Genomic DNA, 25,708 nt, shown 5'->3' on the forward strand with positions numbered 1-25,708 from the left:
TATGATTAACATTCTCTGGGGTTTTTTCATTCCCTTTTTTCCTACATTAAAAAAAAACGTTGCCTTGTTTGCGCCCCCTGAAAGTAATTGACCCGTGATGCCCCCTATAGAATACATAATATAGGTACTTTTAGTGCCTCCCTTCGATACTCGCCACTCTCTCCCTTTGCTTGAATCATTTCCTCATATCTTCTCTGTCGTCTCGATCTCCCTCCCTCCTTTGAAGAAAAAGAAATACATTTTCGCTTAACGCTCCCTCCCTTTGCCTAGCTGTTTGCTCACTTTTTTTCCGTTTCTCATATTTCCCCTTCCCACTCTCTCATTATCCTTTTTAAATAAATCGCCGTAAACTTAAGTAAATTTGCCAGAAATTCACAATGATGTACGTGCTGTGAGGGCCCAATTTGGTATTTTTATTCAACCTGTTCAAGCGGATCGGGGTCGCCGAAATGAAAAGATTCTAAGGTCAGGAGAATTAAGAGAATTTGTGAGTGCCTTGTTTCGTATTCAAAGCAAGACTTTCTCTCTTGAATGCGTACCCCTCCCATGACAATAGAAGAGGGGAAGACTTGCCCCCCGTGTAGGGAATCTGTTATTGTTTGGACGCCATTGCATTGCATGGGGTGTTTTCACCCATGCAGTTACATCAACCGTTGTAGTACATCGTGCCAGGTGCCAGCGATAGCTGATTTCGCAACAACTTTCCGTGAGTATAATCCATCTTTATAAACTTACTTTTCAATTCCTTGTATTCACTTATTTTAAAGAAAAAATCCAAATGAATGATACAGTAGACATGTTCAGAATACACTATATGTTTAGTATATTACCCCGGATTATTAACCCATTTAGGAGGCCTGCATGGCGGTCCACCTATAGGGGGACAGCTAGGGTACGTGATATGCATGTTAATGAAAATTGTAAAAATAATGCTTCGTGTTTTATTTGTATGTAACCGTCAAACTCGTCCAAATAAATGTATCAGTCATGTTACCAATGCGCCCTGTAAATATATAATATATCGAAAACGAAATATCTTTCATCGGATGATATATGAAAACTCTGATTGATATATTCCCCCCGAATATTTTGCTTCAATAAATACCGGCCTTAGCCTAGCTGAACAAAAATAAAGTGGATGCATGTTTATAACTTAATGTAACATCGATGATATTTTATCCAGGATTTCTGTAATTACTTAATGATTACCAAATTCTCAGGACCACTATACGCTTTTATTATTTTAGACGTACACACAATATCCTGCTTCTTCTTGATCTCTCGATCTAGCTCATTCTATATTTCTGTCTACGTATCTCTCCCCCCCCCCCCTCTCTCTCTCTCACACAGTACTGCCCTATAACGTTCCCTATATCCGCTCACCATACCCCCGCCCCCCCTCTCTCTCTCTCTTCCCCCCCCCCCCCTCTCTCTCTCTCCCCCGGCCCCGGGCCTCTCTCCCTCTCTCTATTTATTTTACCCTCTTTCATTCATGGTAGGCCCACTATTAACCATTTCTGGTCAAGGGTAAACAAACAAAAAAGTTGTATGAAATCCTAATAGTTTGCCAGATTTGAATAGAAAACCTCCGGTCTGTTCAATGATGTTACATAACTCTGTTCTCGTATATAGGGACAAAAGACGACGATCAGAGGAAGGCCAGACCTGTTTATTATTTACACAAAAAGTGGTATGTTTATCATTTATACCAAAACCACCCCATTTAACAAACAGATGGATTTGGAGTTGTGGCATTTCAGAGGGAGAGATACGTTGTGTTTGCGAGATTTTCCATGAAGTAAGATTGAAGCCCAGTAACATGCACAGTCATGCGAGTTCTACATTATTTCTACTTTTTTCTTTATAAGGACAAACCGTCTGATGTATTTGAGCAATACTGTGCCCTTTTAAAAATTCTTATGAAGGAAATTTTACAAATGGATATACCCATGCACGTATAGTTATGTATAAATGGATGGCACAACCCTCAACGGTAGTTGACGGTCCGCAATGTAATGAGTAAACTATAAATATTCACGAATATTATTGATTAATTTCAATAGAGACATAATCCTTTTGGCATTAATGATAAAGCGCTGTCTTCCATCTTCAGGAAAATGAAGTGGGGGGGGGGTATAGAGGAATATATATATATTTTGCCCCTCTAATGTAAATATATAGATTTGAGCAATGATCAACCTGCAATGCTCTTTTTTTTTAAAGGAGATAAATTCCGGCAAGGGCGCCAAAAGCGGAGGGACACGGCTGATGCCACCCAAAGCCGATAAGATGATGCCCCCCCCCACCGAAACTCACTTCCGGTACACCTGGCCAAAGGCGGATCCAGGGGGCCGAGGGGCCCGCCCCCCCCCCCTTATTGGCGGAGCAAAAAAGAAGAAAAAAAGGAAAGAAAGAAAAAAAGATTAAAAAGGAGGGAAATGAGGAGAGAAAAAAGAAGAGGGGGAAAACGAGTGAATAAAATAAGATGAAGGAAAGACTTGGAAAATAAAAATAATCTTTCATGTCACTATATAAAATTTTCGCTCGCGCTTCGCGCTCGCAATGCCTGATAGGTCATTTTCATATCTTGTTCAATATGGAGTTTAAATATCAAGATTGGAAGTCAATATACAAAACATATTTCACCTCGGAAATCGAACTTTCATTATTTTGTGTGATTTACAAATTGATTTTTTTAAAGTACTCTGTTAAAATGTTAGTTTTATGGTCTGAATATTCTGCTCGCGCTGCGCACTCGCAAATTTTGATTTATCAGGTACCTATTATTTTCGTGTATTCCGTAAAGTTTTCAAAATATCCCTTTTCAGGTCTGATTGTCAAAACGTATCAGCTAGCGCTGCGCTCGCATTTTGATTGGAGAGGTATGTTTCAATATTGATTATACAACAAACTACTTAAAATCCCCATTTATTGACAGTTTATCAAAAAATTTGGCTCGCGATTTGCGCTCGCATTAATGCTTAAAATATATTAACTGATGCATCCTTATAATTACAAAAGTGCTTGAAATGTCCAGTTTTCAGGCCATAATATCATCAGATTTCGAGCCCTCATTAGCCATTAATGAGTAAGATATTAATTTAGAAATTAAATTGTCCCTTTTGTTTTATCTCGCGCTTAGTAAGAGGAATAGGAAGATAGTCATTATTTTCATATGATGACATGTCCTAAGGATGTCCCGGTCATATATGTAAAAACTCAAAGTAATAATAATGGAACGTATCAGCTCTTTATTAAGTGCGATCCATATCCACCTCACAATTTTCCTACAAAATGCTTGACATATAGAGCAGAAATTGACCCTTTTTTTCAGTCGGAATATCAAATAGTTTAAACTATTTAAATCATTATCCAGTTTCAGATCACAATATCAAAAAATTTCTGCACGCGCTTTGTGCTTGCATTATCAAGGTATGAAGATCCCTTATTACTCATTCTTTTCATGATTTACAAAACATGAATAGAGTGTCCCGTTTTTAGGTCTATATATCTCGATTTTTCCGCTTGCGCTTCGCGCTCACATGAATTGTTTAGTTTTATAGCTATCCTGTTCACGATTACAAAAATTGATTAAAATTTTTCCATTCTTTATGTAGAATTGTCAAAATGTTTCAGCTCGCGCTTAGCATTCGCATTATTTGATTGTTAAAATACGTAGCGTCTTCATGGCTAAGTGCAAGCAGTCTTTAACAGGTACCTTTTCGACCACTTTAATATGTATACATATAAAAATTTTCTGCTCGCACTTTGCGCTCGCATTATTAATGTAAGGAAGATCCCCAATTACTCATCCTTTTCATGATTTACAAACATGAATAGAGTGTCTCGTTCAGTAGTTCTAAATCTCGAAATTTTCCGCTCGCATCAATTGTTTATACCTATTCTGTTTAAGTTACAAAAGTGCTGAGAATTTCCATTTTGTAGGTAAAAATGTCAAAAAATTTCAGCTCGCGCTTCGCGCTCGCATTATTTTAATTTTAAAGTATTTAACGTCTTCATGGCTAACTCCAAGCAGTCTTTAACAGGTACCTTTTTTATCGGTTCATTTCTGCTCGCGCTTCGCGTTCGTAGTAATTATTTAATTGCATACACATCTTTTCAAAATAACAAACATTGCCCAGAATGTTCAAATTTTAGGAAAAAGACATCAAATTTCCCAAAAATATTGAGCTCGCGCTTCGCGCTCGCATTATATAAATAATGATTATATTATATATTTATGTTGATTTATAAGAATAAAACTAAGAAGTGACTATTAGGACTACCCCCTTCAAAGAAACCAAAAATCATCTTCGAGCGGCCGATCGTGGAAAATATGGCTGAAAAAAAATTCCGGGCAACCCACCCCCCTATTGGCGAAGGATGGATCCGCCCCCGCACCTGGCATATGCATTATTTAAAAGAAAATACATACCAATATGTAATACATGTAGGTTACTATTATGTTTGCTAGTATACTTCAACTGCACTAAAACTGGCCGAAGGGAACCAATGATGTATTCATGAATATCAATTCAATCTCGTGCATGCGATCGCGATATTGATTATGGCACTGCATTGTGTTCCCATAGCAACTACAGGGACTGGATGAGACAATGACATCTTGTCTGCATTTACCATCATCAAGTCTTGATGATATCGCAATTGATATATCGTGTGTGTTGGTATATTCATTTTGAAAGCCAAAAGAGCCTAATTTTGATTGCGTGTTCAACAATTGTGAAGACATAATAATGTGCAGAAAGTCTGATTATAAAATAATATATGTGCAAACACTGGCTTGGTGAGGTAACGTTAATTGTCATCATTAATTTCGTCTGATTGTCAAAACTACTTTTATTTGATCATTACCAACGTACCCTGATCGGTATACGACACCGGATGATCAGCAGATATAGGCATACGTGCATGACGTTTCAATTTGATTTGTCCTATGTTTTCCGTAAGAGTAAAAGCATTTCCGACTACAGCCAAAATAAGTAAATAAATAAGGGGTAGCGCTACGCCTAGGAGGGGGGGGGGGTGGCATGGAGGCGAGCACCCCTATGGTTTTAAATCAGTGAAAAAAGGGATAAAAATGAGGAAGAGAAAGGAAACAAAAATAGAGACCCAATTGAGTGTTGAAGAATTAGGGAATGATGTCAGCTTGGGGAGAGGGTTAATTGGAGAGATGAAGAGAGATGGTGAGAACTCTTTGACTCTTGGGAGACGAAGGGCAAATCTGTAGCCTCTGGGGCATATAGGCTCTCTCTCTCTCTCTCTCTATATATATATATATGGTGAGCTTTATTGTATCCCTGAAGAAGACGTGGGATTTACGTCGAAAATTTGGACTTGGAAATAAACTCTGTTGGAACTAGTACAATGCATTACCTCTTTGCCTCTTTTATCTCATCTATGTCCAACACGCGAAATGTAATATCGTTATATACAGTATATATAAGCATATATATATATATATATATATATATATATAGTATAGTAATAGGTCGGAGCGAGTTGCTTAGATTTTAGTTGTACAGACTGTTTCCCCCTGAGGGTTCATCAGCAACTAAATCAAATTTAATGTTGAACTAAAGTACAACCTGTGTCTGTGGGAGAAGTACCACATAATCACGGCCAAGAAAGCAGCAATGATAAACTCAAGAACAGATCTCATTTCAACTTGTAAACACAAGAAGAAATTTTTACTTTCAGGTTATGGTTAACCATAGAACACCCCCCCCCCCCTTATGTGTCAAACCCACTCCACCCCAACATTACCCCAGTTTAAAGAATAGCTATTATCTGTTCACTGTAGTTATTTATCCCCCTTACATTGTGTCTTTTGTTTGTTTGCTTGACTGCACTAGAGTTATTGTTCTCTTTAACTGTACTTTAGTTAAACATTAAATTTTATTTAGTTGCTGATGAACCCTCAGGGGGAAACAGTCTGTACAACTAAAATCTAAGCAACTCGCTCCACCCTATTACTATACTACATGAAGATCCTATATGTACATGTAGTTGAGCACTTTTCAGTAACTGTAGTTTCGTATAGTCATTATATATATATATGTAAACATAGATGAAAACATAATTATCTAACACACTGAATTTTCTTTTGTAAAACAGACTTGAAGTTCTAGAGACGGCTTATTTTATAGTCAAAATCTCCACAACATGCCTGTCAACGGAAAAACCTGTTGCAGGGCCCTGCAGCGGGTCGTACCTCGGCTTATCCTCATCACCGCCTACATCTTCTACCTCCTCTTCGGCGGCCTGGTCTTCTCCATGATCGAAGGTCCAAGGTACGACCAACTCGTAGCCGAGGAGGAGTACGACTTCGAGATGGCCAAAGACCTGCTCATCCAGGCTTACGGGAACGACACGAGCAGTATCGACGGAGATGCTGTCTTCGAGAGACTTAAGAGATTGGTCTATGCCGCGGAACACGGCGATGGTGTGATGATAGGTCAGCATAACAAGACAGTCGTGATCGGAGAGGAGTGGAGCTTTGGGAACTCCATGCTGTTTTGCATGACCAGTATCTCGACAATTGGTAAGGAAATCGATCCGATCACTATTGGATAATTATTTTAACAATGACATGTCCTCTAGTGCATGGTGATCCTTGGTCGAGTCCCATCTTTAGTCCCGATGAAATCAATTATGATTACATTCTTCATGCTATTTGTCTAAGATACATTGGTAATAGGCCCTATACCGAGACGGGCGGGCTAATTGCTTACAGTATTATCTTAATGATTAAAATCAGAGTCATTAAAACCACATCTTGATTAATCGATATCCATGCATTCACAACTGTGATACCAGAAATTCGGTTAAAAGGTGGTGAATTATTGTATTTGTATTTTGTGATCTATTGCAGGATATGGTCATCTTGTCCCTCATACATTCATTGGAGGCTTCATCTGCGTCATGTACACAAGCGTCGGGATACCTCTGACAATGCTTCTGCTCGCCGACCTCGGTCGCCTGTATGCAGTAATCATCATGAAAATGTACTACAAGTGTCTGGCAATGTGTTGCAGATGCGGGAAGGACAAAGGACAGAAGAGCAGTCAGCGCGATTCCCAAGACCCAGGAGCTGGTGGCAGCGGTGGGATGGATCCCGATGGAGAAAAGGAGAACAACCGGGAGCTAGATCTTACAGAGATCGAAGTTACCCCTGAGGAAGAGGGCGCCCTGCATAGTCCGAATGGAGCTGAGAACCACCACGTAGACGAACCCCAGATCCAGGTGATCGGTCACAACCATCAACAGGACATCGATGCTGACGACGCATTGCTGGACGACGTCCCGATTTTCCTGCCGCCAATCGTGTTCTGGAGCTACATCATCCTCAGCGCTCCTATGTTTGCCCTCATCGAAGGTTGGTCTTTCCCTACGTCCATTTATTTCCTCTACATCTCCATCACCACCATCGGTTTCGGGGATGTTGTACCGGAATGCTCCATAGGGCTTGTCTTTGCTTGGATGGGTCTGGTCACCACGGCGACATGCGTCGTTCTTGCGTACCGCAAGATCATCAAAGTGGCCACATGGGTGCTAGAATTCCTGGATTCACTAGTCAGAAGAGAACGTATTCGGCAGAGGGATGCACGCTATTCTAGCATGTCGATTTAGATACCTTGATAGCGAGTTTTTGCTGACGACGCACAACGAATTCATAACAAATAACAGCCAAGAAGCCCGTGTCGAAAATTGGCGAATCAAAACAGCAGTTTCGTCCTAATTGCAAATTATGTCGCTGTCCAGAGTCCGGGACGAAACTGCTGTTCCGGTTCACCAGTTTTCCAGAAGACATCCCGACTGCTCTTTGTCATTATTTTGACGGGTGTTTTCCTTACATTTACAGTGTTCTTGAATGCGTCGTGCGTCCCGGTGCGAAAACACCCTATTGAAACAGTCACACGAAAACGAAACCGACTCCAAAACGACCGATAGTATGCCATTGGTAATAACGTCATAGAATTGATCGGTCTGGAATCGGTATCGCTCGTGTGACTGTGGCATACGTGGAGGTGCCGTGGCCGAGTGGTCTAAGGCGCCTGGCTATACATGAAAATGTCCGGGGTTCGATCCCCGGCCGCGGCAGCTATGCCCGTGAGCAAGCTAGCATTTAATCTACAATGCTCTTTTATCCTGCTTTCAAATACATGAAAATGCTATATGCATTTTCGGTAACTAGGTGTGAACTTGTTTAAAAAAAAACAAGAGGCAGATGTAATGATAAGGATCCCATTTCATAAAGACTTTTTATCACAATTTCTAATAATGAATTTACTTTCAGCCAATCAGATTGAAGGATTTCAATGCATGGTTCTTATAACTGTTATTGCAAAATTGTTATAATCTAAAAAGTTCTATGAAACGGACCCAACGTTAATTGACAAAAGTTATATTTGTCATGTAGGCCTGTACAATTAAAAAAAAATAGTCGTAATTGCGTATGGGACATCGATAAGTTTTTAAGACACTGTATTTTACTTAATTGTATTTTTTAGCATTTTTATCAAAAAAAGTTATTGTATATTTTTTACATGATCATATACTTGGAAAGAAAATATGATCAGAAAAGGAAGTGAATAACTATTTATAGTGCATTTAACGTAACTGTACATACGTGTATTTTGCTCTTCTGTATATAATATAAAATGAACTTCATTTTATACTTTAATGTATATATTCACTATCACTATGTCTTTAACCTTGGAAGATATGCGGCGGCATTGGAAAAGGAAACGTATAATTTTTGTTGATGCTTTAAGCCTTCATGAATACCTAATCAGCAATACGCCTATGTACAAAATATTAATTGTTACTCCAATATATATATATTTTTGTGTAAGTCCAATTATATTCTAACTGCAATTATGTAATGCAATAACTTTAACCGGTCTTGTTATTATATGTATTCAATCATAATTATGTATCACTACCGATTTACCGTTTTTATAAACCAATGTATTTTGTCAATGAATGTAAAACGATATTTTTAAACTTAGTGCTTAGTATTATAGAAACAGAGCTATTAGCTTCATAACAGATAGTCTTAGAATTATCTTAACGTACAATTTTTGCATGGTTATTAGTTTCAGAGAAGAAGTTGCTTACTTCTATTTCCACGTAGATCAGATGTAAAGGATTGGACTGAAGGGTGCCAACATAGGATTTCAAAATATTTTTAGAATTCGTTTGTGTTTTCGCTTCCTTCCATAAAACTGCAGTTAAGAAATGCTGCTCTTGGGTAAATGTTGGATATTAAAAGAAACCGAGACGAAGTAGATAGACTCTTAACACAATTAGGCAATTGATAACTTCTGTTTCTAATTAACTTTTCAAATTGGTTTTACCAAAGTCGAAAGATATATATCACTTATTCGTAAAAAAAAAAGACAAACTCACCGCTCAAAGAAAAAATACACGAAGTTGAAATGAATGAATCTGTGGGAAGATTCAGACGATAAGAAATAATTTCTCCTCAGTTTTTAGCATAACTATTTTTATTCAACATGATGTGCTTTTGTAAATTGAATATCATTCACTATCCTCAAGATATCGGAACCTCATCAAAATAATTTCATAAAGAGGCGATGACTTATGATCATAACTTGAACGGATAATTTTAAGTAGACCATAGCACCATCTGAGTTTGAATATTTGGGCTTCTATATGACAGGGTTTTCATATCAAAGCTGATTTTATGAAGTTTTTACTATGTATTAGTTTTGATAGTGTTATAATGATGTTGACTTTTTAAGCAAAATTTCGTCTCGTACTGATCATGCTTGGGGAGATAACCCCGGGAGAAAACACGACATGGATTTTACAATTGTGTATAATCATTTACGAACCTAAATGTTTGTAAATAATTTGCACCAAAGCTATACAGGAGCTTTTATAATTGCGTTGGCATGAGATAATAAACTTTTCCTATTGGCATGGTTGAGGCCATGTTTTCTGTGTAACCCAAACACTGTGTAGAATGTGCTTTTCTTATTGAGAATATAAATAATGAAGTAGTTTACATTACAAGATTTTATTTTACCAGGTAATTAGACTCTCGTCATGTGACCGATGTTTAACTCGGGTCACGACCTCTATCGATCCCACTTTGTTTCCTAATTCCTCGATCACACATATAGGGGCAGCGCCTCAACGGGTCAGGGGGTATATAATCACCCCCTTATAAGACTTATAAATAGTGGGAAATTGGGAAAGGAGAAAGAAGAGTAAAAGAAGAGGTATTATGTGTGCCGTGTAACCTCCCCTCTATGAATACGGAACCAATATAGGTCTAGCTTGTTTGCCTTCTCTCAAATCATCACAGTGCCCCCGGCCCCCTGCTCATTTATGTTATATTTCCCATTGTATTTCGGATTCGGCTTTAGAATTAATTTCTCATATTTATCAGTCTCTATCTACATGATCAACGCTATATCATTTTATTTTATCAGCTTTCTTTGACGATGATCAAAAGGGTTTGGGTCGGCGTATACCTGGACTTAAGACAAATTCTGAGGAGTTATCTTTTTCAATTCTATATGATTTCTATATTATCCAAAAGATGTTCTTCTTTTGGGAACATCAAATGCAGCTGAAACAGCCAAGCGCCGCGAAAGCGTTAGGAGTAGAAGAAAGTTGCCTTTAAAGGGATGGTCCAGGCTGGAGATATATATCATGCAGAGTAAAATTCACAAAGCAAAGTGCTGAAAATTGTTATCAAAATCGGATAACAAATAACGAAGTTATTGAATTTTAAAGATTTGCATTATTCCGATGAAACAGTATAGGCATTTATTAATATTCATTAGGTGGGCTGATGATGTCATATCCCAACTTGTTCTTTTGTATTTTATCATATGAAATTAGGTTTATTTAAATATTTTCTACCAAGAACTAAAATAATTGGATTGAAAACTGAATAAGTGCATTAGTTATTTATTGCCGCAACATATTTCATCATAATGGAGACAAATCTACACATGTATGAAAAAATTTAACATTTGTTATTTCATGTAATAACATAAGAAAAGGGAAAGTGGGGATGTGACATCGTCAGCCCACCTAATGAATATTCATTTATTTATTTATTTACAATATTTCAACAGGATACCCAATCAACATAAAAATTGCTCTCCCTTGGGGTCCTGCATATTAAAAAAACAATCACAATATATCTTGTTATACACAGTAGAATTAACATGAGAAAATGTACATACATTATGATAGAACATAATAGTTGAAGTCAAATATAAACGAAACTATAAATAACTATTAACTACGCACATCATTAGAACGAAGGGTCTGTACATATAACATAATAATCGAAATTGACATCGGAGATATCTACTATTGGAAAAAAGCTGCAACTGGGTTTAAAGGTTATCTTTTAAATATTTCTTAAAAATTGAGAGGGAATTTATGTTTTGAGATTCAGGTTGAAGACTATTCCATAATGAGACGGCTTGATAATGAAATGAGTGTTTGAATGATTCAATATGACATTTGGGGAAGTGTAACTTATTTTGTGAGGAACTTCTTGTACAGTGTGAGTGAATTTCTTTTCTAAAAGTAAATAGTTTGAACAGACATGTGGGAGCAATACTTTTCATACATTTGAACATTTAAATAAATTCATGACGATGTGCATACAACTGTTTTCACAAAATATTGATAAACTTTAAAATTTGATAACTTCGTTATTTTGATTTTGATAAAATTTTTAGCATTTTGCTCTGTGAATTTGAATTGAATTTATTTAGATAAAAATATTTTCTTCCCGGACCATCCCTTTATGGTGTTGAGATACGTGAAATGTAGGCCTATATCAAGAACAATGTTATTCAATAAGAAAGTTATGAAATTTTAAAGTTTCGCTTATATTTCACAAAACAGTGCATATGCACAACTCAGTGACATTCAAATGAGACAGTCGATGATGTCCATCACTCACTATTTCTTTTGTTTTTTATTGTTTGAATTATACAATATTTATTTTTTTACAAATTTGACAATAGGGACCAACTTGACTGAACTATAGTGTAATCAATGCTAATTCCACATGTTCAGGGAGGAATTAATAATTGTTTCACTTGACCATGAGGAGAAAATTAGAATATTTCATATTCCATATAATAAAATACAAAAGAAATAGTGAGTGGATGACGTCATCAGTCTCCTCATTTGCATACTGACCAGGATGTGCAGAATTGTTTTGTGAAATTATGCGAACTTTGAAATGTCATAACTTTCTTATTTTACATCCGATTTTGATGAAATTTTCAGTGTTATATGCTTGTTGGATTTTTCTCTTTTTATTCAAATTAACTTTTTGTTGCGGTGGACTTGTCCTTTAAAACAAATAGTTTAGAGCTAGAAGTGTCGATACATGTTTCGGATGGCGATAGGGGGTAAAGATAATGTTCAAATTTTTTAATTTATGAATTATAATACAGAATTTTGCACGTGTAGCACATCGAAAAATTTACAATTTCATATCTTTAATAGCATTTTTATGTCAAGTTCCAAAATATTCTTTCTGAATTCGATACCTTTACATGTAGCTGAAGAAACAATTTTACTTGTGTTCAATATTATTACTAAGAGATACCTTCCACACACACACACACACTCACACATGCAAGCACACTCCCTTCCCCCCCCCCCCCCACCCACATGCAAATTGACTGTGGTATGGGAATAGATCTGATCTTTTTTTTGAGTGATATATAAAATGAAATCTTTAGAAATAGTTGCCCTTTGAACCACTCGCTAGAACGCCCTTTCACATTTTCAATTTTTAAAGCAAGTCTCGAACTCATGACCAGCAATAAACACATACAAATTCTTATACCATTCTTTTTTTATATTTCTCTTTAATCTATGCATAGAGCACTATACAATTTTGCATACATGTACGCGTACATCACTATGTCCTACATGAATACACAGATATAAACATGAATGAATTCAGGAAAATATTTCATTGCACGAATGTTAGTGTATATCTTAAATACATCAAAATCATTTTAAAAATGCAGTTTTCTACTTAAAATTTACAAACAATATATACAGCACAAGGGGTTAAATAAGCACATACTAATACAAACAATTTGGATCAATAAGAATAGCATAGGAGTGGGGTATCAACTCAAATTAATTTACAAGCTACTTGACTGAAAAGAAACACAAATCAAACATATTCACTTACTTATACAGTTGCCAAAGACCAATGAAAACATTTTTAAAATGCACATTATAACAAATAATATTTCATAAGAGAACAAAAATATCATGTACATAGCATAATTTTCAAGGATATATATATGCAATGTCTGTACAAAATCTGAATAATTTCAATAATTTTTTGTTTTTTTAACTTCTAATTGGGGTGCCATCTTGTCATTGTGGTATCAACTAACAGAGGATTACAAAGTAAAATACATAAGATAAGAAAAGACACAAACCAAGAGGAAAAATCATTAGTCTGAATCGATTACAGCAGCATTTTCCCTGAGAATTATTAATATTAAATACTTAATCATAATCACTATGGTAAATATATCTGGACCCAGGTTTCACTAAACCTTTTCACCAATCAAATGACACTGTACTTAACCTGTACTGTGCCATTGACATCAAGTTCTGTGAAACAGGTCCATGTTAATTCATCCACAGGTAATCAGCAAATACAATCAATAAAATGTTTTTACAATAAGTAACATTATCTCAAGGTGTCTGAAAAAACATATTTAGAAAGTAATGCTCTCCCTAAAATATGGTATAATGAATTTCGGTAGATATTAAGAGGAAAAGACAGAAATACTACACTTCCTGAAATATGGTATGATGATATTGGCTGAATACTATAGCTATAGAAAATGACGGAAATAGTAAACTTCCTGAAATATGGTATGATCGCTATGACGATCTTGGGTCAAAGAATGTAATGTACATCTAGGAAAACACAGGAAGTAGCAAGGCGGCTCACATGGTATATGTAGCTGCAAGGTGGTGCAGAAAAGGAAAGTTGAAAAAATAAGATGAAGATATTGATTGATACATGTCACTACGATGGTAATTCACTTCTTTCGCACCCAAGCCTGACCTAAGGGTATATTTTGTGCAGAAATTTTGTTGTAAGCGGTTATGGTCATACAACAAATCATGCACAGCCAAAAACATGAATTAGAACTTCATTTCAATTGACCCGTCTAATATAAGTGTTATGATGATGATGAGTTATATTGTGCATTTATCCACTAGACAAATTGCTTGAGGTGATCTATTAATAAATACCAACTTAGCCTGGCTCTCAAATATGGAACTAACAGCATTTCATGGAACCCCATCTACACCTGGGTGGAGAGTGGCGGAAGTAGAGCCACATCTTGTCAAACGACAATATTCAGTCACTGGGACTTATCAAACCATGCCTCTACAGTAATCCTAGTCACACCAACGAAATCAATTGAAGAGAGCTGTTACACTTGTTTAAGCATACCAACAGTTGGTTTGAAGTCGGTTCGTTGGTATGACTGTCGCATAAGAAATGATGTACTTACTACATGATGATCAGTGTATGGAAAGCCAAAGGGGAGGGGGATAATATGAAACAACTACTTCACAAAGTACTGTTATCATAGGACTATAGTCATCATGCTACTGTACATATCCTAGTCTGTTTCACAAACAAGGAACATGCGTGCATCATGATTCTTTGGTAATAACACAAACATATCACAATTGAAAAGAAACAAGCATAAAATTGAAACCGAAAATAACATTTATCCTTAACATATATGTTGTACACAATATAACCCATCCCAACCCATATAAATATGATAATTTTTCGAATTCCTTCCCCTTTTGACGCATCACCAATCAGTATGTCAAAGTGCTTTTTAAAGTTACATTAAATACTAATGCATCCTCTCCTTGAATCATATGTTTTCATAACCTAACAACCAGGTTACAAAAAATGATAGATTTTTTTAACGTAATTAAGAGAGAAAGACATTTACCTGACTGCCTGTCAAAATAATGGAAATTTCTTACAAAAATTAGCTTAAAAAAAAACAAAATATAAAATATTTGGCACAAATCAAATATGTATTTCAAAGCAATACCCATACACAAAAATTAAAGGTATCCCAATTTGACAACTGTAATCAAAGCATATTATTTTATATTGCTGGAACCCCCTCCCCCCACCTCTCTCAATACATGCAAGTGAAGACAATGAAAAAACATTACTTCCACCATACCTTATTTAATAGCTATCCTTTGTACTTTGCAAACTCTCAAGATACTGAGAAGACTTACATATGAAATTTGAACATGATTGTCATGACATAAAAAGTTAAATGTCCTAACCATACTAATCAAAATATGGACTGGTACAGGTTAATTCTCTATCATAAATAAGCATTTCAGTATAAATATCTACCCTAGTCCATCATTATTAATTATCAATATTAAGCTTTGTACAAAGAAAATGTTTTCACGATCATTTTAGTTAACTCTTGCATGATGTTATACTGAATTAATTAAATTGAACACAACATATACAATCTGTACACTTTGTACAATATAACTACAAAGTTCACTGTATACAAACAACTAACATTCAGCCATAAACAATCTACCTTTTAGAAAACTATATCAAAATGTCTCAAAAGTAATTTCACTTTTAGAGCCCCAGTCCTGCCCCCCCCCCATATCCCATCCTCAATCCACTGGATTATATTTACTGTTTTAACGACAGTACAATGATAAATAAAGTTATTCTTGCATTTGGGTTGTGACACAAAGCATAACTTATGAAAACATTTATATTCTTAAAGATAGATTTGTTCAAGTTTGGGCACCTCATATTTTTTGTTCACAACTACAAAGGAGAACCCATTGATGATTCACTTATTTCCCAGAAAAGGAAGAAAAATATCAAATATTTTCTCAATGTCCAGGAGCATTTATAAATTTTACAATCAAGGTTTTCTTTTACTAATGAGGTAATTAATATTTTAGTAGACTTCTGTACGGACAACCTTCTTCCTGGTTGGTGACAGAGACCGCGTCCCTGACCTGTTCATCCTGGTGTTGCCTAGGAGAGCTGATGCCTCTTGGTAACCCTGTTTGAACCCCCTCTCCATCTCTGTCAGGGTATTCTCCACCCCGAGGCTGGTGATGGCGTGCGAATGGTGGGCCTGGATGACCTTCTCCAGCCTGGCGATGATCTCGTAGTCGGGTACGGCCAGGACGCCCACGTCCATGCCCAGCATCCTGCCGATGACCTGTCGGAAGTCGGTCAGCTGCTGCTCTCGCCGTTGGAGATCAGCCAGCAGCACCTTGGAGGTGTGGAGCTCCTCCGACATGGAACCCATTGATTGCTCAGAGCGGGCTTTGGTCTCGTTGGCCTCGTGCTCCGTGAAGTCCAATTCCTGCTTCATCCCAGCCAGCTTGCGGGCCTGTTTCTCCTTGATCTTCTCCAGCTTCTCTACAACCTTCTGCAGATCTTCTATTGTGGCATGCTGATGCATTGAAGAGAGCTAGAAGATGAGAAGAGAAAAATGCAAAATACTATTATGATGTGGACATTTTTGGGTTTGTGTCTGACTGTCCTACTGTTTGTCCTTTTTTTCTCTGTAATCTGCTACCAAATCACCTTGGGGCAGGAAATCCCAATTTGCTATCAGAATCAAATTTAACATTTACTGATGGAGATGTATTTCGCATTTGACAACCCATAAAGTCAAAGTATAGATTTTAATGAACTACAGTTCATAATACTGATCAACAGAAGAAAAAAAAAAATACATTAGATTTTTTTTTTTTCAATTGAGATTTGAGAACAAACTTATCTCACCCAAACTCAAACTCACCTTAATGTTGCTGACATCCATCATCTCTGCCTTGAGTTCCACCACCATCTTCTTGGCCCGAGCGAGCTCGGCGCGGAGCCTGTCGTTCTCCTTGCCGAGCTTCTTATAGCTCCATTCCATCTCGTCCTTGTCCTTCTGGAGATTGGAGCGTCCCATCACCCCTTCCTCCAGGTTGGCTACCTTCTTCCTCATCAGATCCAGGTGGAGGTCTTTGCTCTCCAGTTGCTGCTTCAGGGTCTTGACCTGATGAAGGCAAGGACAGAGATGAGAAAAAGGTTACCTCTAATGTAAATGTTAACCGGTGTGTTGGCTCAGTCGGTAGAGCGTCAATCTCACAACCGGAAGGTCGGTGGTTCAAACCCCGGCCGCATCAGACCGAAAGAAAGACAGATAAAGATGGGAGTTGCTGCTACCCTGATTGGCGTTCAACATTTAAGGGATAGAGCCTCGTCGATCTGGCACTGTACAGTGGCTGCCGGGCCCACGATCATTTAGGAAAAATGAATTTTCTGAATATTTCTATTCTCAGATTGCTATTTCGAACAATAGAATGAATTTTTCATTTTCATTTTAATCTAATTATCAAATGTAGCAATCATATCATGATGTTAAAGGTTACAGATACTGGCATATCAAGGACTTACACCTTTTCTAGTCAAAGAATAATTGAATAAAATCAGTTTAACTAGCTTTGACTTTAACATTAGATGAAACTGAATTATTCACTATAATCAAGCACTGAATACTGCTGGAAGGTGATCTTAGCAGTAAACTATTCCTGTTACATTCCTTAAAGGGATAGTCCGGGCTGAAAATATTTATATCTTAATACATAGAGTAGAATTCACTGAGCAAAATGCCGAAAATTTCATCAAAATCGGATAACAAGTAATAAAATTATTGAAGTTTAAAGTTTAGCACTATTTTGCAAAAACAGTCGTCATGAATATTCATTAGGTGGGCTGATGATGTAACATCTCCACTACCTGTTTTCTTATGTTTTAACATAAAATCATAATTTTTTCATTATTTCATACTTGTGTGAATAATATGTTTCCCTTATAATGAAATAAGTTGCAGCATTAAATATCTAATGCACTAAATCAGTTGTCAATCCAATTTTCTAGTTCTTGGAGGAAAAAATTTAAATAAACCTAATTTTATATAATAAAATACAAAAGAACAAGTGGAGATGTGACATCATCAACCCACCTAATGAATATTCATGACGACTGTTTTCACAAAATATTGCTAAACTTTAAAATTCAATAACTTTGTTATTTGTTATCCGATTTCGATGAAATTTTCTACATTTTGCTCAGTGAATTCTACTCTACTTATTAAGCTAAAAATAATTTCAGCCCGGACCATCCCTTTAACATATGAGCACACATGATTAATCAACATGATCCCTACTACTGCATACATACCATCACCCCCCTCCTGCTACATAAAAGATGAATTTTTATCATTGTTAAACAGTTGTAAGTAACAAGGCAAGAAAAACCTTGTTTGGTCTCGTGTTCAAGCCCTTACCTTTCGTTGGAGTGCATAAACGTGCGTATTCTTGTCAGCAAGGACACCGCCCTCTCTAGATGCCAGTTGCTCAGCCCGAGCGAGGAGAGCCTCTCCATTCATGTCGAAGCCTACATCCTTACAGACACCATCCATGTTCATGACATTGGCGAGCTTCTCCAGGAATGCCATGTACTGAAGGATAAAAACAGAATATAGCATTATAATTTGTTATCGTAATGAATCTAATTGAGATATGGTTTACAAAGCTAGGAATTGTTTTCTTATCAAAGAATAATTCAAACACAGAGAATTCCAAGATTATTTACAAAATAATTTCAATGAAATCATTAAAAAAAAGAAGGGTGGTTGTGTGTTGGTTTATTGAGCCGTGTCTTTTCTTTAAACAAAATCCGCATGCCAACCCACTAGTTAAAGGGATTCTCATGTCACTGCAAATTTCTGGGGTCACAGACAGGTAGAATATATCCCTTAATCTGCATGAAAATAAGATAACCTCACTAACTTTCTTCTTAAATCTACTTGTAAAATTTCTATGGTGATAATTTTCTTTTTAACCACTTGTAGATAGTCTTCATGTGTTCATTCAAAGGTTTGAGGGGGCATAACTCTCTCTGGCCACATGAGATAATTTGGCCAGAATTAAAAAAGGTGGTTTTTAAAACCATCAGTTGAACCCATGGTATATGCAGATTTCCTGTATAAATTACGCGTATTTACTGCGTATAATAAAAAATGTCCAATGCTGATGCGCGCTTTGTCTCAGTGACGCAAATTGACGCCTTTTGCCATGGTTATCCACGCTATTTTACTCATGAGTCCACTGTTTAAAGAGTGGACTCATCAATTCAAAACAGTAGCCACGTGAATAAAATAGCATGGATAACCTTGGCAACAGGTGTCAATTTGGCACACTGTGACAAAAGCGCCCATCAGCATTGGACATTTTTTATTATGCGCAGTAAATAAGCGTAATTTATACAGGAAATCTTCATACACCATGGGTTCAACCAATGGTTTTAAGAACTGCCTTTTTTAATTCTGGCCAAATTATTTCTCGTGGGCAGAGAGTTATGCCCCCTCAAACCTTTGAATTAACCCATTAAGACTATGTGCAAGTGGTTAAAAAAAGAAAATTATCACCATAGAAATGTTACAAGTAGATTTGAAAGTAAATGTAAAAGTCAAAATCTGCATAAATCACAGGTTGAACTGATGGTTGTAAAAAGCATCTTTGTGTTTCTTTAAAATAAACTTACTTTCTGCCTCTCCCCTCTGAGGCTGTCTCTAAGAGCATCGCTCGAGGCCAGACCGCCTTCCAGAGTCCGGATCCTATCCTTGTGGTCCTCATAGTAGCCCTCCGCCTCCCTGGCGCGTCGGATGGCTGCCTGGTGAAGGTTGGCTTGACTTTCAAGCTGATCGGAGAGCTGTCTCACCTTGCTTTCCATTGCATCCACATGCTGGTGGTTGAAAAGACAACCCCCAAAAAAATCAACATTTGAAAGTGAACTCTTGCATAAATTAAAAATATATATTATTTGAAATATTCATCCAACAAAAATGAAGAATTGCAATAGCTTGCTATTTATTCATGTTTAAAAAAGAATTTTCATCTACATGCATAAAGATTAAAGCTTCACTGTAAATGTTGGTGCATTAATGAGGCAAGGGACTATTGAGAACCAACACACTAAAATCTGCACAGAAAACAACACAATCGTACATTTTGACTGTTGTTGACAATCTGATGGATACAGCCTGCCTCAGGTCCATGTGAGATTGCAACAAGGAAAAGACACAAATAATTTGATATCTTAAAGAATGAAACACACAAAGAGAATAATATGACAAATAAACTTAGAAATATAGCAAGCAAGAACGGCCATATTTATCATTTGTCATCATCTAGTATTAGAGCACAGCATTAAATCTTCAATTTATGACCATTACTTACCACATTGTTTTCCCTGGAAGCAACCTGTAGAGCTTTGATTCTCTCCTTGATGACATCATCATGTGGCTGGCAGTTGGAGGTACCTTCGGAAAGCAGAAGAGCAAGGGACTCCTTGAAAGACTTCAGCTCTGTCTTAGCTACCTGAGAATCAAACTCGATGGTCTTGAACTCCTTGCCGAGGTTCGCTACCCTCACCTCTCTCTCTTCCAGCTCCTTCTGGCGATTGGCCCACATGCCCTGGCTGGCATCAAGACGCTCACGGAGAGAACGGTTCTCTGCCTCGAGGTGGCTGCGATCTCGGAAAGCAATGTCACGTTCCTGGAATACAATGGAGACAGAAATGCCAATAAATTTTCAGCATGCTAGGACTGATTCTTTGCTGTTACAAGTTTCTAAATAGACTTTGTGTTTCACAACTCCCAAACAAATGTTTAATGGAGATATATAGTTATAACAGTATCAAACTTGCCTAATTTGAATGAAAGAAATCTATTTGAATTTACAGAAGAGGTAAATCACATGATTTTGCATTTGGTATTAGAAATTGCTTGAACTTTGACCATTATTCAACTTGGAGGTCAGCTTATGCAGACATAGCTGTGTATGCATACAGTTATTATTGTGAATTACACAATACAACTCAATCAATTCTACATCATGTAGATAGGTATTTCAATCAAAATGCCAATGATGATGAGCTGTGTAAAAGACAGTATGAACTACATTATGTGACTGCCCATAATGTCAGCTACCTCAAATTCGGACCAAGCAATAACCTACATCCTTAGGCAGCTTCAAAAGATACTCACCATTTTCAGTTTCTCCACTGAGGTAGCCTTCTCGACGTAGGTCTTCTGTTCTCTTTCGATCTCTCCCACCAGTCTCTGGATGGTTTCTCGGCTTGCCTTGGACTCCAGCTCGCTGCTGTTGTGGGCTTCAGTGAGAGAGGACAACCTCCCTCGAAGCATGATATTCTCCTGGGCAAGGTCATTCACCTATCAAAAATAAAATGATTACTAAATAAATTTAGATTACCAATGGCTTGATTCTAAAAAGGGCTTTTTAATTTTTTTTTATCAAGTAAAAGAATTTAGGACAAATGAGAATGATAGACATACAACAATGGAAAAAATAATAGAAAATGGAAATATTAATAGTGTCATATATCTAAAAAATGTAGTATTCCAAGTTGCAAAAACAAAATTAGAAAAACCAGCAATGTTTGGACGAGTGTCATAGTGGACTTAACTAGTAATGCTAGAAACGATAGAATCAATGAACATAAAGCAAATGAGCAGTCTAGAAAAAAGTTATGTTTGGCTGTCTACATTTGTCTAGAAAGCATAATTTCCTCCTGTTACCTTTAGAGGGCTAATCATAGCTTGTGAATTCAATATGCCATCATTTTCTCATCTACCTTTATTACTAATTTTGGTTTTTGGCTTTCCGTCTCTAAACACTTAGGCTATTTCAATGTAAAGAGGTTCCTGTAGATCTCATTCTTGACTAACCTTATCTAGCATCCTCTCAGGAGAAGAACTCTCCAGCTTCATGGCTCCTCGAAGCTGCAGGAACACCTCATCAAACTTCCTCTGCAGCGTCTGGGCCTTCTGCTCCGAGTCCTCCCTCTCCGTGGTCAGGTCTCGGATCCTGGACTCCAGCTCCAGGATCCTCTCCGCCTGGACACCGGACTCCTTCTGGAGCGCCTCGATGGTGTACTCGCCCCGGGCGTGCGCGCCCTCCAGCACCCCGCTCTGGTTGTTGAGCTCCCCGATGCGATCTCGCAGGGACTGGATGATGGTGAGGTGCTGGGCCGCATCGGATTGCTGGTGCTCCAGCTGGGAGTTGACTTCTTTCAGCTGGAGTTCACGAGCAGCAACTTTGGCCTGGGCTTCAGCAAGCTACAAATAAAAAGGAAAAACAAAGAAAATTCAATCAAGAATTACCTTGATAATTCCAAGCTCATGACAATATTGTCTCAATAAACAAAGTCGCACTGACACACTGCATTTTTTATTTTGATATTCTGTTTGGTGTATAACTTTCTATGTTTACCAATAACTTGCAAATACATTACGCATATATCATAAAAACACAAATAACACAATTTGATTTCATGTCGGTAATAATTTTTTAACAAATTATTTAACAGTGAAACACATATGGTCTGTTTCCATAAAATATATTTATTTTTGACAGATTGTTAACTCCTTACCCATGGAACAATTAGTGTTTGTAAAAGATTGTAAGCATAGCTCCTACATGTAGTAGGAGAGTCGGTATCATTACCTCAGTTTCGAGTTGTTCATTTTTTAGATGCAGAAGAGCCAGGTCTCTCTTGGGTGCTGATTCCGCTTGCATCTTGAGTTGTGAGAGTTTAGAAGATAGCACCGCATCAGAGTACATACGGCTGGACTGTTGGGATGGGAAGAATGAATAATATATCAAGCTTTCTGTTCTTGTTAATCTTCTTGCGATTATTATCTGATATAAAATGTTACACTGGATTACTTAAACAGGATTTTTTTTTTATACCTCACTTCTTTACCAATTTATGACTGCTAGTGAAAGATTCAATTTGAATGTTCTAAGTACCTTGTATATTTAACACACAGAACACAGAGACTAATACTTATAGAAATCTGTATGATTGCTGAGCACTATATTTCATCACTTTAAATAATTTATCACTGTCCTATCACTATCTCTACTTTGTCCTGAAGTTTGATAATAATAAATAAACAATGATAATGATCAAATACAGTTATAAACCATCCTTACCTTGTCTTCAAATGCAACATGTTTCCTGTGAGCCAAGATATCCCCTCTGAAAAGCAATATGAGACAATTGAATTAGGCCTAATATTTCCAATACATGTATATATTCTACATGCTACCACACTCATTACATTAGATCATGATTGACATTTAAATCAAAGGAACATCAATTTGAATCCAACTATTAACAATAGATGCACCTTCAGTTATGAATTCATAAAAAAACAAGTGGAATGCCTCTGGCCGTCTCACCTGCATCACGCGATTCAATATAGCAGCAGTGCTGATTTTGAAAACTACTATAACTCGCACAAGATGTTCAGTGATACTTGGTTACTCTTATTTCCACGTTTTATGAACTAGACCAATACACTTATAGAGATATGATGGCAATTCAACAAATACCCCCAACGTGGCCAAAGTTCTTTGACCTTACATGACCTTTGACCTTGATCATGTGACCTGAAACTCGCACAGGATGTTCAGTGATACTTGATTACTATTATGTCCAAGTTTTATGAACTAGACCAACACACTTTCAAATTTATGGCTGTAATTCAACAAATACCCCAATTTGGCCAAAGTTCATTGACCCTAAATGACCTTTGACCTTGATCATGTGACCTGAAACTTGCACAGGATGTTCAGTAATACTTGATTAACCTTATGGCCAAGTTTCATGAACTAGGTCCATATACTTTCTAAGTTATGCTGTCATTTCAAAAACTTAACCTCAGGTTAAGATTTGGTGTTGACGCCGCCGTCGCCGCCGTCGGAAAAGCGGCGCCTATAGTCTCACTCTGCTATGCAGGTGAGACAAAAACCAGGCATCTTTCTGAGAAAAAAAATGTCTGACATTCAGAGGTCGCAAATACTTTTCCAAACTACCGGAAATCCAATTGTCCATCCTTCCTGAGAATTTTCCTATATTTGATATCAAACATCAACTCTGGATTTGAATATCTACATCCAACATAAAAAGGGTGATTTCAATCTATTTTCAGACCCAAATTGGTCACCCACTTGGATAATTCTAAAAGATTCTTCCCATCTTACCTGGATAAGTCTTGTATGAGTTTGTCTTTCTTTTCTGCTTCTGTTCTGTACAATTTGACTTGTTCATGTAGCTGCATAAAAAAAGAAAAGAAGAAGACTAAAATTATACATGTACTGTACATAGAGCATGCAGGAGCAAACAAACAAATGTAATTGTTATGAAATAAATTATAAAACCATGGCAATTTCATTACTTGACCAAGTTTAGTCAATACATTTTATACAGTTGCATTACCTTGGTGAAGGGTGGCTGATGTTTAAATTAAGGTTGTTGTTTTTTTTCATTTAAATCCATAAAAATAATTTATATAGCATAGCAATAAAGTGATGTCTTGTTGACTTTCTTGATTCAAACCCACCATCTAATGTAAATAGACCAAATGTCTGGCTCCGCTGTCCCCGGGAGAGCCAGTCAAATGTATTGCTGTACACACGGGTGGCAAAATTATTTCCAAACAGTTCTCTTTGTGCAAAATAACCCCCTAAACAAGTTTTCGCGGGCTACACATTTTGGCCCCTTAAGTTGTCGCCAGAATATGACCTCGGGGAAAAAGCTTGGGGGAAAAAACATACCCTAAACACGTTTAGCTAGTCTTAAAAAAAAAAAAAGCTTTGGAAGAAAAACATACCCTAAATACGTTTGACCTAGCGATTGACCATTGACCAGTCTTTCGAAATACCCTTTTGAAATTGGTGTTTTTGTTAAACGAGTGCACGCACGGCCCGCTTCCAAAACTGAAAAAACACCCCTTTAAACATGTTTTTCTGGTCATGCGTGTGTACAGCAATATATTTGACTGCCCCCCCCCCCCCCCCCCCCGGGACACTGTCTCACCTGTCTGGTCATTCCGGTTAATAAGAGTTTAACTAATATAGTCAAACTCAAACAAAGACTTTATTATTCAGCTAACTTAAGTTAAATTCTATCCCAAATTTCTTCTTCAAGTTCAAGCCAACTGGTGTATTGTAGAATAACGTAGTAGAAAGCCTACTCTTAATCATTTACACATTATTTCATCACCATATCTGCCATTCCGTGACTACTTACATCTTGCACCAGTTTTCTCGACTGCATCGGGCTTGCATACGCCGAAGCGTTAGGCGACCCAGATGGGGGAGCAGAGCGATTGTGGACAAGTCGTTGAATTTCATCGTCTAAAAGTCGCAAATCCGCTGCTCTTCCTCCTCCTCCTCCCGATAATCTTGGGAGACCATCCTCGATACGATCTCTACTGTAATATGCCATTTCCAAGATTTATTATGAGGTACATACAACTTTATTTTCACTTATGAATTGGCGAGATCAACAACAATTTTGCGAAAATCACTGGAATGCGAATGAAATTGTACATACACATTGCGTGTACACATTACAACCTTTGCTAGGCAACAAACAAACACCTGCTATACGGCGCTCCAGCGTAAATCGGATCGTATCTCGTCGCTGGTTTTCGGGTTGATGACAGAATTA

At 37.2% G+C, this 25,708-nt stretch overlaps 2 protein-coding genes across 4 annotated transcripts; one reads left to right on the forward strand and one right to left on the reverse strand.

The window, feature by feature from the left end:
* The first annotated feature begins 298 nt into the window (after positions 1–298).
* LOC129264347 (TWiK family of potassium channels protein 7-like) lies at positions 299–9,859 on the forward strand. 3 transcript variants are annotated; one of them, XM_064102852.1, is made up of 4 exons: positions 400–706; positions 1,633–1,690; positions 6,136–6,562; positions 6,893–9,859. In XM_064102852.1, the coding sequence occupies exons 3-4, from the start codon at positions 6,184–6,186 to the stop codon at positions 7,648–7,650; spliced, it is 1,137 nt and encodes a 378-aa protein (XP_063958922.1). In that variant the 5' UTR covers positions 400–706; positions 1,633–1,690; positions 6,136–6,183; the 3' UTR covers positions 7,651–9,859. The 3 variants fall into 3 exon arrangements, with proteins under 3 accessions (XP_054758191.2, XP_063958922.1, XP_063958923.1); XM_064102853.1 differs by having other exon boundaries at positions 615–706; positions 1,633–1,798; XM_054902216.2 differs by lacking the exon at positions 1,633–1,690 and having other exon boundaries at positions 299–706.
* A 3,026-nt stretch (positions 9,860–12,885) lies between these two features.
* On the reverse strand, positions 12,886–25,677 carry LOC129264346 (coiled-coil domain-containing protein 170-like). Its single transcript, XM_054902215.2, has 11 exons — positions 25,286–25,677; positions 24,238–24,308; positions 23,185–23,230; positions 22,693–22,818; positions 21,915–22,304; positions 21,213–21,398; positions 20,404–20,721; positions 19,709–19,909; positions 18,450–18,623; positions 16,914–17,156; positions 12,886–16,580 (listed from the first exon to the last, which is right to left on the reverse strand). The coding sequence occupies exons 1-11, from the start codon at positions 25,481–25,483 to the stop codon at positions 16,056–16,058; spliced, it is 2,478 nt and encodes an 825-aa protein (XP_054758190.2). The 5' UTR covers positions 25,484–25,677; the 3' UTR covers positions 12,886–16,055.
* Positions 25,678–25,708: the final 31 nt, after the last annotated feature.

This window comes from Lytechinus pictus, chromosome 7, assembly GCF_037042905.1.
Source record: "Lytechinus pictus isolate F3 Inbred chromosome 7, Lp3.0, whole genome shotgun sequence".
Taxonomy (NCBI): domain Eukaryota; kingdom Metazoa; phylum Echinodermata; class Echinoidea; order Temnopleuroida; family Toxopneustidae; genus Lytechinus; species Lytechinus pictus.